This window comes from Nipponia nippon, unplaced genomic scaffold (assembly GCF_047370975.1).
Source record: "Nipponia nippon isolate SJK-2023a ecotype South Korea unplaced genomic scaffold, ASM4737097v1 scaffold_1, whole genome shotgun sequence".
NCBI classification, from domain to species: Eukaryota; Metazoa; Chordata; class Aves; order Pelecaniformes; family Threskiornithidae; genus Nipponia; species Nipponia nippon.
Genome location: NW_028262290.1, coordinates 9,533,879 through 9,552,739, shown reverse-complemented (window position 1 = coordinate 9,552,739; position 18,861 = coordinate 9,533,879). Strand labels below are relative to the sequence as shown.

Sequence of the window (18,861 nt, the reverse complement as noted above, 5' to 3'; positions counted from 1 at the left end):
GCCAAGCAATGTTAGTTGTGCACATGTGCATGCACACTCTGGGCCTTTTCCAAGGAAACACAGCAACTTCCAAACCAGCAGCTAGGAGCAAATAATGCACGTGCCTTATATATGGAAATTTTAAAACTATTAAAATGCTACCCCCAACTGAAACTACAAACAGAACCATTTGTAGAAAAGATGTTTGGCATGAATTTTCCTCAGTAACACCCTCCTATTTGTGTAAGAGGGCAAGGCATTTTAAATAGTTCATGCTGTCCCACAGTGTTGCTGGGAGGCAAGTGGGCAGCCTTCTGGTGGTTTTACACATCAGGAAGACAGACAGACAGCCAAAGATGTGAGGCCAAGGCCACACAGAAATGCAACAAGAGGACCAGGGGCAAAATTCAGGGAACTGAACTCCCAACCCAACCCTGTAGCCAGCTGTTAAATTCCCTGCAGAGGATATTCAGAGCAGCCTTGTGCCATTATTACGTTCTCTATATATTTTGCGTGCGACTTCATCAAATTTTAGCACATTTATGTCTCTAATTTGAATGTATTTTCCCCTAGTTTTCATTTTCCCACACACATATGAATATGTGTCACAAATAATGGGATCTCCTGTGTTATATTATTACAGGACTAGCTGTGGAAGCCAGGTAAAGCCTACTTGTACCTATAAACTCAGTCCTGCATGGGTGAAGTCAAAAGAATTTCTGCCGATGCCTTTGCTGGGGGCACATTTGACACTGTGTTCCTTGAATATGTGGGAAGACCTCACGATTTAATTGAAAAGAAATTACTCCACATCATAATTGAAATTTCTATTTATTAATAAGTGGTGCAGGTTTTAAAGACGGAACATAAAAAATCAGTTAAGAAGTATTGTTTGCATAATATATTGAAATAAACATATTAAAGTTGTTCAAATATTGGACAGTGCCAGAATATAAATTACACATACAGTTTAAAAATTACAATAAATAATATTATAAAGAGCACTAAAGGCCACTTGTATAAAAGTTGTGTTCCCTTGTCAGCCAGAATCTGAAAAGCATCTTTGTAGCATGGAGAAAATTTCAGTGAGCAAGGCACAAATACTAGTAATAATAAGATGCCATAACTAGAAAACAAAATGCAGTTGGCTATGTAACCTTCAGTCTCAGCCTATTCTTGAGGATGGAAATAGGATCCCACTTCCAGTATTTTGCTTCATTTAACTTCAGAGGAAAGCTACTAAAAGCTGAATTGGGAAGGATCAAATCTTACAGCCTAAATAATCAGAAGCAATAGTGATACCCAGGATCTTCTTTCCCACAGTACCCTGCTAAAATCACTTGAAAATGGCCCCTTTTTCCTCCGCACCTCTGAAACTGGTCTTTAAAAGTAAAAACACACACATTCAGCTGGGCTCCTGAAAAAGTGATTTCACACCAAATTCATGAGGTGCTGTAGAAAATTTAGGTTTGCAGCTCTTAGGCACCTAAAGCTTAGTGGTGGCGGCTGTGGGGTGCAAGAAATCAAGATCCAGCTCTTTCTCCCATGCTCTGCACTAAGCAGGACAAATTCAGTTCTTACATAGGCAGATGTGACACCGCTGCAACAACTGGGCTCCCAGCAGGGCTGAACTTGCTCCTCAATCTGCATTTTCTGATTGCTTTAGGCTGTGATCTTGCAAACTGATTGGACCACGGTGCTTGCCTGAAGGCCACAAGTCAGCAGCCCCGCTACGCACAGATTCAGGTGGGAATTAGTTTGCCGTGCTGCTGGGCCACAATTTGAAGCAGAAAAATTTAAAACTATTTCCACTCTGAACCATAACAACGCAGCAAAGTTACAGATAAGAATAGAGCAAATATAGCCAAAGTCAGTTTAGGGACTTTTCAATCAATCTCTCCATGTGCTGAATTCCCTTTTATTTTGATAGGAGCCAGACTGTTTAATTCAATGCAGGAAAAAGCCAAGGCAAGGACAACAGCCATTACCTGACTAGATTTTTTTTACAGGACCAACTCCTTAAATGGAGCATAAACCACATTTTCTATACCTGCATACTTTAGCTAACATTCACTTCTGCCTTAATGAAATATTCTCAGTTTGAATCTAAAGTGAGGAAGCTTGATTGATAATGATGCTGCAAAGAGAGGTACACAATGTAAACACAGATGCACCTTTTCAAAAACTTACAGATGTGTGTCATTCGCTAGCGACTGAAAAATCAGCGTAAAAATGTAGCTAAGAAAAATGTCTCCAGATCACTGCTGTCTTTCACAAGGAAATTCATATAAAGGGAGATTAGGACCCAATCCTGCTCCCAGTGCATCAGTTTGAGAAGGTTTCTTACTGACTTCAAGGAGAGTAGACAAAAGCTCCACACTTTCTTCTTATGAAAAACATCTCAAGCCCTGAAATGAATCCCTGGTCACTTGTAGGAGTTAAGAGTCAGCAAAGAGTGGATTCCAATGGTTAATCCTCTTTATTGTTAACTGTATGTAAACAAAGTGTCTGTGTCAGTCTAGATGCTAGGAAGATCTGACCCAAACAAATTTGATAGCTTTTAAACTGAAATATCACAGACAGATGAAAGAAGGGATAAATCTAATCCATTCCTAGTACGAAGAATACTATTGACCCAGATGCCTCTATCAAATGAAATTGTGAATAATTGATTCCTTGTATGGGGTGAACCTACTCTGCAAAACAGATCCTGACTTTGTAAATGTTGCCAGGGCCAATAATCAGAAATACTTTATTTTGTTTTGTCCACTATCTATGGCAGAAACATAAACTGCCGTTCCAAGGTTGAAACACTTCCTGGACTCAACCTCCATGGGAGTCTGATGAAACGTGTGTGCATATCCCAGACCTGGAATGGTCTCCAGATCTCACCTTGCTGGTGACATCTTGACACATCTCTGTTGTCAGCACAGACAGCAGAACTGATGCACACCCTATTTTTAATCCAGATGATGTAGGAGGCAGAGAGCTGCTAAGCCCATTACCCTGCCAAACAGAGCAGTGACTGGTTTCAGTGCAAAGAAGTGTGTTAAAAAAATAAATATTAAAATAGGCTAACCAGACTTCCCTGACCCTCTTCTTGCGTCTCTTCCGGAGGATCCAGAGATGTCCACTGCAGAGGGTCTTGCTGAGCTTACCACCAATACCTTTTAAGAAGAGGCAGATGTTATCTGGCCAGTTAGCACATCATTAAATATTTCATGATGTGGCTACAGATACTTAACCTGGTGCTTTTAAGCTGCATATAGTAAATTGGTGCCCACAGCCCCCAGAAAATGCCAACCTGAAGGCAGTTCAGCTACTAAGTGTACACAGTGCAGGGCAGCCCAAATCACACTTTCTCTGCGGCTGCACTCTGTGTGCAGGTGAAGACTCATCCAAGTCTCTACCCTTGCTTGGATTTTCTCTTGGAATGAACATATCTTTATAATGAGGTGATTTATGGATTTTCAGTCAGGTTTAATACTGAGATAAGATTCCCTTTATATGACCTGGCATGGGAGAGATTAGAAACCTGCACTGAAGAATTTGAAGGGGAATTGGGCAGGGAACTGCATGGCATAGCCACTGTCAAAGACATTCACAAACAAATTTCTCAGATTGCACTTGGTTTTTGGCTGCCTTGATATTTGATTGCTCAGATCTAGAAAGCATTTTAAGAAGGGCCAAACAAATGAAATCAGTAGGTATGCCAAGCACTTGATATATAAGAAAAGTGAAGCAGGCTTGTATAGCATATACTTACACCAATTTCAGAAGAAGTCTAGCAATGTTAAGATCAGTTTTCATTCTTTTTCATTCATTTGTCATGTAAGGGTTAAATCTTACGAGTTGCCGCAGACATGTATCAGAAAGCCTGAGGCAGGTACAATACAGGTATTTCCAAGAATCACAGATGGCCAAATAATTCTTCTCAATATGCCAAATTATAATGAATTACACTTTTGTCAGCTAGTTTTGTTCTTTTCAAGTTTAGCCATGAAACTGTACCAAATGAAGATTACTTTTCAGGTAATGGCTATTTTGTCAATTAAGTAATTACCAAAATTGTACCTCATGTCATCATAGTTACTGGCCTCAGAACAGTTCCATGGACTCAGCCCAGTCTTCAAAGGCTGTAACTGGTCTGCATTATTTACTCGAGTAAATACAGCAATTTGTTCTCCCTGAAGATCTGTCCCAGATCATGATTTAGCTGAAGAACCAGATGAAGTAAGAGGATCCTAATCTTTTAGATGGCTCTTCAGATAGAGAATAAACAATGAAGATGAAGGCAATGCCTACATCTGGAAGAGAACAGAAGCTCCCTGGATGGAATGACTGTTATGAGATGTCAACAATACTGAGGAATCAAACATGACATTTACTACAGTGGGCAAAATCCAACAAGGTATCTTCCATTGAAGCACACTCTGTCCAGGCCTGTGCTTCCCAGTTACACATGGGAAGCCCAATAAAGTTTATTTCTTTCTTGTGCTCTGATTGGATGTGCCAAAGATGCTGAGTTGTGCAGCTAGAGCATAATACAAACAGTCACTACAGAAAGTTCACTTTCTAACATCTTACATGGGCCAAATCCTTGTGTCTTTGCTGGTCAGTGCTCTAGCCATGGTGGTGAAGTCATTGTGTGGAGTGACAGGGGTCATTCTCAACAGGAGGTGGACATGAGCCATGGTAGAGAGGCTGCTCCTTGGGTCAGTGGGGTAGGGGTGAGAGCCTTCCCATTGACTGTGGGTGTCTCTGATCATCTGACATCTAAGCAAGTCACTCTCTGCTCCCTTTGAAGTCAGTAGAAACTTGGTCATTGTAAATAATTGAGATTAATCTCATCCTAAAGCTGATGTGTGCTTTGGTTCTTGTACCCTGTGCTCACCAACTACACTGATCAGTTTTCCACCAGCTGTAAAGGCTGCATAGCCATCAAACTTGACATCAAATGGATGCTATTTCATGTACACCTGGATTGACATCAGATGAATCCTGCATAGGATATTTGGACAGGCTGGTTTCCCTAGCTGTATAGATACTACATTCTCACTGTAGTGGTGAGATCTTTGATTCATTTCTGCCTTGTTCGCAGTGGGTTGGATTGTTTTCCTGCTCTCCCTCAACATAATTTCCAATTCCCATGAAAAAATATTTGGCTGAGGCCTAGGGAGCATACTTATCCCTCTGTTGCTCAGGGACAGGTGACAAGAATAGTATTTATTTATTTGTATATTCATCTTAAATATGGCACACATTCATGGATTTGGAGCAGTCCATTTCCAAGAGAAACAGTAAACAGAGAAAAACAGATCCTGGCAGCATCCTACATTGTGGAACTCCCAGGGAACAGAATAGCGATACTCTGCACATCTGAGGAGCTCAAAGCGCTTGGCAAAGATTAGTGAATTGAGCCTTACAACCTGTATATTTGTATGGAAGTACAACTCCCAATTAACAGATTGGGAAACTGAGGCACAGTTACATTATGCAGCTTACTTAGCAGCATGTAAGTCAATAAAGGAGTGGAGTGTGTAAACCTGGAGTTCCCTACACTGAACAACCTTATTTTTGGAACAGAAAAAAACATTGGCCCTGTAAGTAACAAATGGCCTGAGGAAATTATTTTCTATAAAATAGTATTGTAGTCACACTTTGAGCAATTTTATAAACACTAGTGGAGATTTTCAAAGTAGTTTGAGGGATTTATATTTACAATTTTACAATAAATAAATACCTATGACCAATTCCAGGAAGTGGCTTTGATAATTTTAAATTCTACCCCTGATTTCATTTTGACATTTTATTTCATGGGTAGTTGTATAATAGATCACATGAGAAACATTTAGCTCACAAAACCATTTCAGTAGGGTCATTTACTCAGCTTTTTCCCTGCTTCGTATTGGATGTTCTTGGCTAGGTTGGTTAGAGATTGATTTACTTATATTGGAAAATGGATTCAGATGTTATGTTTCCACAAAGAGATATTGCTCCAGAAAATATATATTTACTTTGCTGCTCTGTTTACAAAATGTAGCAAGGACCACCATATCTCACCTGTTATCAATTCACCATTGTAGTATTGAAGAGTATCAGATAGATATGTATCATAGAAGAAATCAGCTGTACCATTTATATAGGGTAAATTCATGCAAACCATGCTCAAAACTAAGCTCCTTAGTTTTGGTAGCATGAAAAAAACTGCATTAGTAAATTGTATGAAATGGTGCAGAATGACTACCACTAATATCACATGCATCTTATGCAGCCATTGGTGTTTTGAACTAGTAAGCTTTGGGTGTAGAGTAAGTGAGATATACAAAGTATGCTTACATTACATGGAGAAGTCAACCAGTGACTGCCCCAATACGCACTTTTAAACTGGCTTATTTGAAGGGGTCCATATTGAATCTGAAATCCCATCTCCTGTAGAAGACAAAGGCATGGAGCCACTTGGTGTAAAAGGGTCGGTGTCTGTGTCCGTTTCCCCCTCTGCTAGGTAGCGTTTCTCTCTCATCCACGCCGATCCCCCATTGGGGCCAAACGGGAAGTCGTCTCTGTCTTGGGAGATACTGAAGCCACTTGGGGAGCGCTCAAGTTCCTCATGGTTGACGGAGAGAAGGGATAATGGAGTATCACTGTCTCTTGTTAAGCTCCTTCTCTGCCTGGGAGACACCTTATCTGAGTAAGGGCTTTGTAGGTCTCCTTGAGAGTGGTAGCTAACCTGGGAGTCCATTAATGTAAATATAGGCAAAACTGTTGGCCTTTCTACATATGAAGTTGAGGAAGGTGTGGCTTGCAGTTTGCCAGAGTTTTGCCCACCTGTTGATAAAGGTTGTGAATGAGTCATATGACCATGTGCTGAGAAACCATAAGGACTGACTTTGTTGACTGGAACCTGCTGGAAGTTGTAAGGAGATTCATGAGCACACTGCTCAGTGTATTTATATATTATTGTTTTTAATTCAGAATATTTGTTTTCTTCTCTCTTCTCCTTTGCAGGAGAAGCAGTTTCTTTCAATGGACTTATCTCAGCGACTTGTATTTGCAGCTGTTCCATATGATGCATATGCATATCAACAAGAAAATCCAGTTTCTTCCCCATGTCATTAACCTGAAAAATACCAATGTTATGATATTGTCTCAAGTCAGTTGTTCAGTGAAAGAGTCAATGCTCCCATAGGTGAACTGCCCCCAGCAATGGTGTGCTGCTATCTTTATTGGTCATGAAGGTAATTATAGGATAATCATGACTTTCCCATGGAAGCTGGACTGCAGTGGATGCCAGTTTATCCTCTAACTGCCTCAGATTAAGAAGACCCATCCCTATGAACTGTGCCAAAAAAATTCTTAGCTTTGCTGGATATTTGGCAGTCCAGCATCCAACACCAGTCTACAATGACCAAAGTCTTGATACCATACAGTAAATAGCTGTTACCAAAATACAACAGATGGAATCACCTTTGCACACAGACCTATTCTCTGACTCTTAGTAGTCCCACAACATCAGAGTTAAATATCAGAACTAATTTCCTTTCTCTTTTGATAGTACTTTGTGCCTGAACATCTACATTCCATGAAAGGAACTGATGTGAATCAATGCCACTTGCCTCCATCCTACTTAGTTATATATTTAAAAATGAAAGTGTCTTGGCTTGCTAAGCAATAGGTTAGGTTGCACAAAGAGGGCCCAAAAATACCTGTGGAGGCAATCCTTCCGAGTGCCAGACCCTGCAGAAGAAGGTGGCGCTTACAGCAAAACACCAGAGATGATGAGTACAGAGTTTAAGGGAATGAAAAAGTTCCATCTGAACATCATGGTTAGGGTCTTGCTGCCATATATAATGATAGTCATTCAATAGTTTTCAAAATACACACTTCCCACTTAATGAAATTCTTTCATGAAAAATTAACAACGTAGTTTTGTGATCATTAGCACAAGATCTGTGTGAGTCTTGATCACCGACAGTACAAATCTGCCTGGGTCAGCCAAAGACTCATACAGAATTTCTGTCAGCTTTATCAGTTCTGTATAAGCGCCTCAGTCTCCATCATTGTCATGAAATTACATACCTGTCGTTCAACTTTAACAAATTTGCCCATCATACTTTGGTCTTCAGTATCTGCTGTAGATGCTTTGGCTACATATGGATCATTTCTATAAAGAATTAATAACTTTATTAGTGTCCAACTTTTCTTTGCATCACAGTAATTAATTTATATCAGAAAATAGAATTACCATCTTGGTGGTATATTCATATAGCTCCTTGGAGCCCCATTTAAGAAAAGATTGAATTTAGTTCTTTATTGTACAAACAAGAGCAAAAGTCTATTCTATGTGATTCCAATGCATTTCTAAAAAAAAAAAAATATATTCCTGATTTTTAATTTAAAATTATTTTGGTTCAAAATGAAGATAAAGATTAAGAAAAAACAAAAGCAAACAAAAAGTTCAAAATGAAAGTGAGATTAATCTCAGACTTGATGGAATAATTTCAGGTTTGTGAAAAATGTTGAGATAGTCTAGAGAGTGGGTCTACAGATGGCCATGTGTTTTTAAATCCAGTTCTTTATAATTGGTGTCTTTGAAGACTGAATCTGAATTTCAAGGCTGAGTGGTTTTTTTTTCCCAATTTCATTAAACCAAATAGGAAGTGGCAGAGACTGGAAATGCTGAAAAGAGACAGTCTGGTCTGGAGATTTAGAGTAGATTCCAGAATAAATGTTGTTCTATGTACTTTCCTACTGCCCATCCATCAGATGGACTAACTTCAGCAGGTAAGAAGATCTCTGCTTACCTAAAGAACTTTGATTTATAACTTAATGGGATCTAGGATGGTTATTATCAAGTTAAATCTTTATCAAAATGTTTCCAAATCAACCTCAAAGGAATCTATATTTTTCCATAACCTACATCAAAGTCTAGAAAAACAAGCACTTGTTCTTTAACATGGCTTAGAACAAATGCACCCTAAAACTTTTGTTTTAACAGGCCCAGTTCTTTTCTTTCTGACAAAATAGAGCTGTGAATATATCTTACTAAAGCAGAAACTATAAATTAAACATATTAGATTTTGTACATTGGGTTACTGATGATATGGGCTCATTCAAATTTTGCAATCTGCTTTGTTTCCCAAATGATCCTTGCCTCTTCCATATATGTAGGTCTCTGTCTTCACATTTATGTGTTTTTAGATTTTTCACTGGGTGAGATAAATCAGATAGAGCCAAGTTAATTTATTTTCTGTAAGATTACTTTTGTTCTGAGCAACAATAACAGCTTTCGGTACAGATTGTTGATGGTCTTGTGTGGTTTTTCATGGGTATTTATTGACAGATTGATAGTTGTAACTAACAGAAGAAATGTCATTTATTATTGAATTCTTCCTACCAGGAATGCAGCAATACAATAACAGGCTGTAACTTTCACACCCAGAAACCTGGTATTGCAATTTATTTTCAGTAATTCTCACCAGCCATTGGTTTAAAAGCAGCATCATTAAAACTCTCTGCTTGCTATTTGGTGGGGGCAGTAACGAAACTTTTTGCACTTCAGGAAGATAACTGGTTTACTTTCAAACTATTGGTGATTTTTATTGAATTTTTAAGTGGGTTTACTAGTTGAATGTTAGAAATTCAGCATATCAGCAACCAAATGTATATACTTCATATAAAATCACATTTCCAAACTGTGGAGAAGCTGAGCTAGACAATTAAGAAGCCATTAAGTTTAGATTTCCATCATACATTGTTCTTAGGGAAGCTAGTGTCTTTCTGGCTCAACATTTACACATATGTATCTTGTAGCAACATATCCTCTCTATCATTACTATAACAGTGTACTGGCTGGATGAATGAAGGACATGTTTATTGGTATGAATTAACGTTTTATTTCTGTTTTGGTCTGTGAAAAATATTAGGCATAAAAAGTTCACCTGGGAGACTGTTGTGAAGGGTAAGAAAAAGCTCCTCCCTTTTGGGATTTCTTATGCTTGGGAGTAGATGGAGGTCCAGGTGTAAAAATCATATCTACTCTGAAAAAAAGAAAAGTGCAACTGCGTAAGTCCATCTCTAAATGTTAACACATTATAGAAAATGCTATGCATCTCTGCAACAGTAGCAAAATTTAAAAAGGAAGCATGTTTTGATTTGATAATATATTGAGGGTCATGACATCTGTTCTGGGTCCAAAATCAATACACTGAATTGTAATTACCTAGTAATTTCATGGTAATTATCTATCTCACTGTTTCCAAACTTTGACACTTGAAACACATGACTTCATTTCCTTCAAAGGAACTAAATAGTGTGATTGTCAAAAAACCTCCAATAACAGCTGCTCCTAAAAATATCAGGAGAGACCCATCATGTTTTGTGCTGGATAGTGAAAATCAGAATTTAGTGAAAGATGGCAATTCCTGATACTCCTAGTAGACCAATGACTTTCTAGCAGTTATTGTGCCTAATTATCAGTAATTTTTTTTGTCTTTCCTAATTATTCTTTTGGTTTGAAAAATATAACTGTAAATGAATTTTCACAAGTAATCCTACTTGACTTTTTATTTGGAACAATACCAAAAGGATTGTTTGGGAGGCTCCAGCATATTTAATTACATACTTTTACTACATCAAGATATTTTTTCAGTTGGCATATCCAACTGCTCAGGTGTAAGCAAGCCTCTGTTCATTCAGCTCACACACCAAACTGACCAGATATCAGTCAGCACTAGTCCACAGAGCAGTTATCTGTATTATCAGACAATCCATGCATGGCTTCATGGTGCCCCATGGAGTTTTGAAAATGGAACTTAAAAAAAGCTCAAGGCAAACCTCACAAAGCTAGCTAGATATTTACTAGGCACCCAAGCATTGCTGGGCCATCAGTCAATGTCTCATCAAACTCGTATGCCATCTTGCTACTCATAGACACAATGAGTAGTACTCATCTCCCTGGTTTTGTCCGATTACAGTCAGTGGAGATCTAGTCAACACAGTGAAGAAAATTTGGAGAAGAGTAAGGGAGATTCAACTGATCAAACGAAGGCATCTGATTTAAGCAGGAATTAATTGTGCCATAAAGGCCATTAATTATGTTGACCAGGTCCCTGTTAACTATAAGAGGAATCTCACATGGCTTGCCAGGATTATTATATTTTTCTTCAAAGACCTCTAAAAAGATCTTCCCTGTATATGTGCAAAATGGCTGTTGAAATTTTGTGGATCTTCCACTACTGGTGATTCTTTATACTGGGGCATGGCACTGCTGAGCTGAACATCACGGAGCTGAGGCTGTGCTGTAATTCTTGCCCCGACTCACCTGCCATAATCACTGCGTGAGATGGGCCTAATCATGTCAGCCACCTTTACAGCTGCTAGGACTCAAGTGAGTATCTGAGAGGTGCTCTGCTGTCCAAAATCACACACCACCTTAGTCTGAGGTGAAGAAAGCATCTCCAGAATAAGGCTTGTAGGCCCCACCTGCACCCTGTAGGTGCAGATTTCTAACATCATGAGCCCTCCTCAACTTCCTGAGTTCAAAAAGATATTACTGCATTGAAACCTAAGCTCATGTGATGCAGAGCTCATTTTATGGAGTAACAATGGTCTTTTGTGCTATATAATTAAAGAGAGCAGCTTTTCTAGAGCAATAATAGTGAGGTAGGAACCAGACATGTTATATACTTGAAAATGAGATAGCCTAGTACATGGAAAAACACTTTGAAATAAGAAATTATGAAGTTCAACAGAAGGACCAGAGCAGCCTTACAAAGTCAAGGTAAATCTAGATAAGGTCCAAATGTGCAGCAAGAGTTTCACTCATTCAGCCCATTCTTGAGAGAAATCAAGGTTATGTCTGCGTGGCATTTTGCTGTTCAGAGTGACTGGAGGGGCTCAGGGGATGTGGACATTGCTGTGCTGAGACTGAACTAATACAGCTACATCCGTATACACACATGCGCACCCAAACCCATACAAGCTTGGTAGCTCAAGCTCTGACCTGCGCTCATGGTTCAGGACACAAGCAGCACAAATTTTTGTAGACATGCATCAAAAGCACATCAGGATGAACCAATTCTCTGAGGAAACAACTGTGGGAGCAGATTGCACCTGAACAGTCAGAAAGGCCTGAAATTCCAATTATTTTCATGCAGGTCAATTTACACCTGAGTGAAGAGGACGTAAAACCTTCTGTGCTGATGTTTTTCCACTTGTAAGAGATGTTTTACCAGGCACAGGTCAGCAGAGAATCCAGCCCAAAAAAAAGCTCATGTAGAGCAACTATTGCTTTTATTTATCATCTGTAAAAAAGGGAGAAGGGGAGAAACTTGACCCTAATCAAATAAGGCAATGGTCAAGAAAATTCACAAGATTTTTTACTCTGATTTCCCTGTTCTAAATACGAGCCAGTGGTCTCTTCTGCTGCAGTTACCCCTGCTAGATGCTCACTTGCCTTTATTCTTTGGGAAAAAGGCTTTCTTATTGACTGGCTATGCTATGCAAAGACATAGCTTCTGGGGGGCCTTGTACACAAATAGGCCAACTATGCTTTTATTTTGCCAGCGCAGCTATACATTTTCCCCATTTACAAGAGGATTCTTACCTTGCCTGAAGATATTTTATTCTGGAAAGCATATCAAGATGCCCTGCTGAGTATTGCTCTATCACATCCTTTACATCATAAGGCCTCAAAGTCTCCTTGAATTTTTTTTTATAGAGACGAAACTGTAGTATTCTGCATAATAAACAGAAACATTACTAACTTCTTAATTCCATAATGATAATTTGAAGTTGTATCAAATAATTGATAAATTCTCTGGATGTTTGGAAATTGAGCATGTTATTTCAAAACAAGGCAATAAAACATAAGCAGAGAATCTCTAATATAATACCACATTTGTAAATATATAATAGTTGGCTTTTTTGTAATTAATAGGCTAAAACAAATTATACACATAAAATGTTTTTTTTCAGCACTATCATCATAACTAGAAATGGTTCAAAGCTACAAAATCACATCTGGAGTTTGATTTTGAACAACACAAGTCACAGGAGATTTTGAAACTGTGAAGCTGAAGCTGCCTTTTTATGCTTCAGTCTATTACAAAGGTAATTTATGGTATATATAATGCTGAATCATTTTCAGCTTCGTTTTCATTGTGCACCTGGGAAAGTTTTGGATAGGAAATGTTAATTAGATGGAAATGTGGAAGTTAAGAAGTCAGCAGCAGTTCAAGTTGTGGAGAAAAGTGTTAGAACTGCCTGAAGTGTCCTTGAAAAAACAGCAGTATAACGTTATTGTTGTTGTTGTTGTAATAATAATAATAATAATAATAATAATAATAATAATAATAATAATAGCCGTTATTATTACTATTATTATAAAATGCCCTAGTAATTAATAACAGAATTCTTATAGTAAGGACCAGTGTTGGCCAGAGCACTTGAAAACTGTTTGGCATTCTTTTTTTCTCATTCTTTTCTGTTTATACATTAGTTTACATTGTTATATCTTGGTAGATTAAACAAATCGACAAGAAACATATTGAAAGAATGAAAAGCATTTTATTTCTTTAATCTCTCTTAGGCTTGGGGTCTGAGGGTTTGCTTTCTCAGTAGAGTCTCCATGTTCTTATTGGTTTGAATTGGTGAATTGCTGTCATCTGTTAAGATTCTAACCTGTTTTTTATTCAAGGTTGGCAGGGTTTTTTAACCCTTTTAAAATCTGTATAGATTTTCATTTAGCAAAGATAATTCTACTACGACTTTTTAAGGGTTTTCGACCCTTTAACTCTGTTGCTTATAAATCTTTCAAGATTTCAAAATTATACCTATGCCTATCACAGACAAACTATACATGATAAAAACAAAACTATACTTAAAAAAAGCATAAATGAAAAATAGGAAATCACATTGTTAGCAATTTCAATTTAAAATCTCCTTGATCATGACCCTGAAAACCCATTAAGGGGTTCTGTCTGAAAGAATTACTTCCCATTAGCATTCAGGGTCTGGGTAAACTATACAAGAAAGACAAAAAAAAAAAAAAAGCTTGGCTCATGATTGAGTTTAAAGGGAAATTACATGAATCAATTAAATTTGCACAGGACGTGGGAAAGGAAGTTTTGCAAAAGTAATAACAACTTGTCTCATGGAGGTGGGGCTGGAAAACAGGACAGATGTATAGTCTGTGTTTGAAAGCAAGCAGGTATTAGGGAAAGAAAGAGAAAATTGTGGAGGAAGTAGGGACAAAGAAACTTCCAGTGGGAGGGAAGCAGTCATGGGTAACATGAGCAAAGCCTGTGGGATATGGCTTTCAGCAGGCTTGAGAAAACTTGGAATTTTTAATGACAGGTTCTCCTGCACCCAATTGGAAAAGAATCAGGAGAATACATATTATGGTTATATACATATATGTTTATATAGTTAGAACCATCTTCCTTGAAGCTTTTCTAAGATAATTTTGGGGCACTCCAGACTTGCAGTATTTCACCTGGAAGGTAGTAACTCCCTGGTTCGAAACTTAACAACTTCTGGAATAAAAAGCAATTGCAATGTAAGTAGAGTATTTTCCTATGGGGGCATTTTTCAAGGGAAGGGAGTAAAAAATACTGAGTGGAGAAGTAACAGAGCATCATGTGCTTGATGTACTAAACACATTATCAAGCCTAACTAGGAGTTTTCTTACCCTAGGGAATATCTCTTGTGATATGAAAATAGAGGTGACACATGTCACAAGCTGAAGACTGCTGAAATGGAGATCTCGTCATCTATTAAAATATAACAGCTGAAAAGTATACTGCACACTCATACAATTGTGAATAAAAAAGAGTTGAGTCAGCTCAGAGTTTATTGTTAAGTGAAATTCCAGTTTTACATAAATACTACAGTCACTAAACTGAGCAAGATACTATATAACATATTTTAATGAGGAACTGTATACAAGATTATTTTATAATTTATGGAGCATCCTGCAAAAATGGCATGGTCAATGTTATTGAAATACATTTTCTTTTCTGTAGATTTTCAATGAGGACTTTAAATAGGGTCTGTCTTGTGCTTTTCAGTGTATCTAGAATTATCTAATCTATTGCATTAAAAAAAAGTAATAACAGCAACAATAAATCAGCATGTAGCAACATGGTAATGTGATTTCCTGAAGCATAAGCATTCAAAGTAAAAGCAAAACATTGAGGAGCATCAGAGACATTTACCTGACAGCTCTGATGGCTGTCTTGAATGTGGGGATCATATCTTCCATAAGGAAGTCGCTACTGTCGCCTCTCTCTTCTGCCATGGGTTCCCCTGTTCCTGCATCTGCAAAGCAGGTCACAAAAAGCTGTGTGAATATCTGACCACACAATGTTTAGAGGGAGGTCTGGCTGACTAAAGTAAGTGTAATTTAGTAAAGGAACATCTCTTGTGGGTTCCTCTTTCTCTGGTCAGTTCTTGAACAGGATTTCATAATTCTGCTGGTACAGCTGTAAGATGCATTATGTGAGTGATCTCCTCTCAGATTCCAGCATTTCTGAAACTTGGGAACTTTTTTTTCCTTTCCAATGGATTTAGAAGTTCCCACTTTTAGGAGCTTTTACAACAATAAGTCTTTGCCAAAATTATTTTATGTAAGGGTAAAACAGGCGTAGAAGCCACGGGCCAAGTTCTCCTCCCACACTTGGAGCTCATGTAGCTTCGTGGAAAAAGATAATCAAGTTTCTGGTGTGGACACCCAGACTACATCCATGGTAGTCTGCCCAGCATGCACTGATGCCAGCTGGTACAATAAAAAAGAAACTGTTATTTAGAGACCATTTCGATGCTGTAGGCAAGATGAGGAAAATGTGTGCTCAGGGAAGCTGAGAGGAAAAATGCCCTATGATATTGCATGGACACCCAATGGAAATCTGCTGAGGGGCAGCAGTCTTAGGGAGAGTGGGGGGAAGCAACAGTTGTCTCTATGAAACAAGGTTTTAAGAGATTGCAATGAGGAGATATTTGAGATGCCTGGACACAGGCTAGTGCAGGGCTGGATGCAGTCTAGGAGGGAACTATCTTGGCATAGCATCCCTGCTGAAAAACCGAGCTGTGATGGCATGTGCTTTTTTGGGGTATAGATTCACTGCCCAGTGTGCCCTCTTTTTCCAGATCAAATGGGTTGATTCCACCAGTGGCTTTATCCCATATCGATTGCTGTATTTATGGAGACCCATTGTCCTATTTCAAGCACTGTGTTGCCTGGACTCCAGCATTTGTTTCCTGGAGCTTCCCCAAATGTGCCATGTAAAACCAGGGACCGGCCATGCTTGGCCCAGAAAGTCACAAACCTTCAACAGAAGATGCAGAGGAACAAAGTAAAATGGGGAAAATAGGGGATGGATGGAAAGAAATCAACACAGATGGGCTACCTTCTGAGCTTTGCCAAAAAGCGTACGCTTTCATTCGGAATGCAGTGCGAAAACGCTCCTTATTATTCAAGACAACATTCTTAGGCTCTTTTGAAGGACTTTCTTCAATGGCATCTACATTCAGAGGGGTAAATAGCTTTCCTTTAGTATTGGTACCACGAACCCGATCCAAGAGACCCAGCTTTTGGCTACAAAATAAGCAAAAGTAATCATTTTCCTCCTTTGTACACTTTTAACTTGTTTTCATGATGCTTTAAATATATAATGGGCTAAATAAATGTTTTGTACACAAGGACACTGCTGGGGCTACCATAATACATCAATGTCTTTGTAAGCAACAGCTAAGCTCCACAGACAATTAACTGCTTTTTATGAGCATTTTTTTGTATCAATGTTGAAAATGTTACCAGAGGGTCTTGCTATCCTCTCTATGTAATGTATCACAGTGCTTCAGCTCCAGTAGCATGTCTGAAGCATTAGATTTATTATTAAGAAGAGAAACACCACTACTTAGGTAGTTATATTGTCTAATGATAAGGATGCTTGGCCTTTCCTGTTCAGTGCTTTGTCTATGGCAGGCTATTAAATTAATAACTCATGTGCATTGCCAGGACTAAAAGAAAGTCAGATGTGCTATGAACCAAATAAATTATCAGTGGAACACAGGAAAGGCATTGCCAAGCAATTACTAGGTACATGGTAGGGCAGGCTACTCCATTCTCTCCACTTTCAGTCATCTCTGACTATACTAGAAATCGAGGTGACCTATATGAACTGTAGTAAAGTGACATATTTTGTTCCTCTGACGATTCCTTGCACTGTCCTCTTACAGATTTACTGACCAAAGACATTTTTCGTTTAGTGACAACATAAGGCTAGAACTGCATCTACTTGCCATCTTACCAGCATCAGTAACCCTTCTGACAGCCTGATGACTCTAAGGGTCTTAAATGCAATTACTAATACCACTGAAAAGAGCAACACAAAAGGAATTTGCTAGTGAGCATATCAGCTTAAATATGCTCTGAACACTTCATAACTGAAAGATGGTATAATTATTTGATTTGCATGTTCGCTTTGCTGCTTAAGTGTCAATTGCACATTTGTTACAACAATGTGGGGTTAAGCCATGGGAAGAAAGCCTGCCTTTTAACCTATTCTTGGATGTTGCAGTGTGGGATAGCTCTGGGGAGAGGTGAATTGTGCACCCAAGGTCAAGAGGCACTTAGATGCAGGAGAGAAGGGCAGGCAGGTTGAGTGGGGGGAGAGAAGAAGCCACTGCAGCTATCAGGTTTCTGAGAGCCAGAGATGGGTGCAGAGCTGAAGGACGAACAGCAGCAGTGACCAGAAGAAAGACATTTCATAGGTATGCAGAGAGGTATCTGTGCAGCATGTACAGCTGAAGCCACTAAACGAAGCTGGCAGGAGAGGCAAGTGTGGGAAGGGTCCACCATGCAAGAACATAGTGGACAAAAATGGAGACTTGCGTGCAGACCTTGCAAGTGAAGGGTCTCACTCATAGAACCACTTATTCTCTATTGAAGGCGTTATCTTGGTCAGATGGATTATTTTTGTGTTTTAGGATCTCTGGTGTCATTGGTGCACCTCTTTGAAAGAAGAAACTATTTCTATCTCAGAGCTCTGTCTGTGGCAGTATCCCTCCACAATGGAAGTTCTTAGAACATTCCTCTTAAAATGATAAAGGTGAGATGGATTTAAAGACATGTATGATGACTGCAGCTTTCATAAGTGCTGACTCTAGTAGGAATACTGCAGTTTACAGCATACAAAATTTCTAGGTGATGTGAGCATTGAACACCACAGCTGTTACAGTTTTTTGTGTGTTTTGGTTTTTTTTTTAATATGAATTACTGGGGACCTCATCTCTATTACCGGTTTCTAATTATTATATCTTTGACCCAGAAGGTAATGAAATATGGGCTTCCCTGTCACAAAAGATGGAAGCACTAAACCTTTGTGTAGGATGCTTTTTCAGGCCTTCTGAATTTTCTTGTTGACATATGACAATACTTGTGAATGCAATTTCTGCAGCCTAGTAAATTCAGATACTTGTCCTGTCATTGTGTGCATGAAGCACATATGCGTGTGCAAGTATGGAAGTGGCAACTAAGAAGGACTTATGTGTGTATGGAGACACATAGCTAGTCCTGCTATATCAGCGTTGCCAGGACTGATGTCAATGATGTGAGAAGATAAAAGCATGGATTTGAGTGAAGAATTAGAACAATCTAGGTGAATGGTATTAATATTACCCAGACTTTGCCCTATTGTAATTTCCTGAGGTATTAATGGCATGGGAAAGACAAACAAAGCACAGACAAATGTATGGAGCAAAAATCAGGGCCTACTTTCTTCTTTGTAGAAAAATATGAGATGTTACTTGTTGACATCTGTGTCAAATTAGTCATCACAGAACGTGTAGGGCAATCTCATGTTTGGTCTTAAGCACTTG

The 18,861-nt window shown here is 38.7% G+C and overlaps 1 protein-coding gene across 2 annotated transcripts in view; it reads right to left on the bottom strand.

Moving 5' to 3' along the window:
* Positions 1–794: 794 nt before the first annotated feature.
* KCNQ3 (potassium voltage-gated channel subfamily Q member 3) overlaps positions 795–18,861 on the bottom strand; it is a 209,896-nt gene continuing 191,829 nt past the window's right edge. For both annotated transcript variants that reach the window (XM_087745845.1, XM_087745852.1), the window contains 6 exons: positions 16,389–16,576; positions 15,198–15,300; positions 12,587–12,718; positions 9,921–10,019; positions 8,059–8,143; positions 795–7,099 (listed from right to left, as the gene is read on the bottom strand). In XM_087745845.1, the coding sequence (XP_087601971.1) occupies positions 6,362–7,099; positions 8,059–8,143; positions 9,921–10,019; positions 12,587–12,718; positions 15,198–15,300; positions 16,389–16,576 (1,345 nt within the window). In that variant the 3' untranslated portion in view covers positions 795–6,361. The remainder of the gene's footprint in view (positions 7,100–8,058; positions 8,144–9,920; positions 10,020–12,586; positions 12,719–15,197; positions 15,301–16,388; positions 16,577–18,861) is intronic.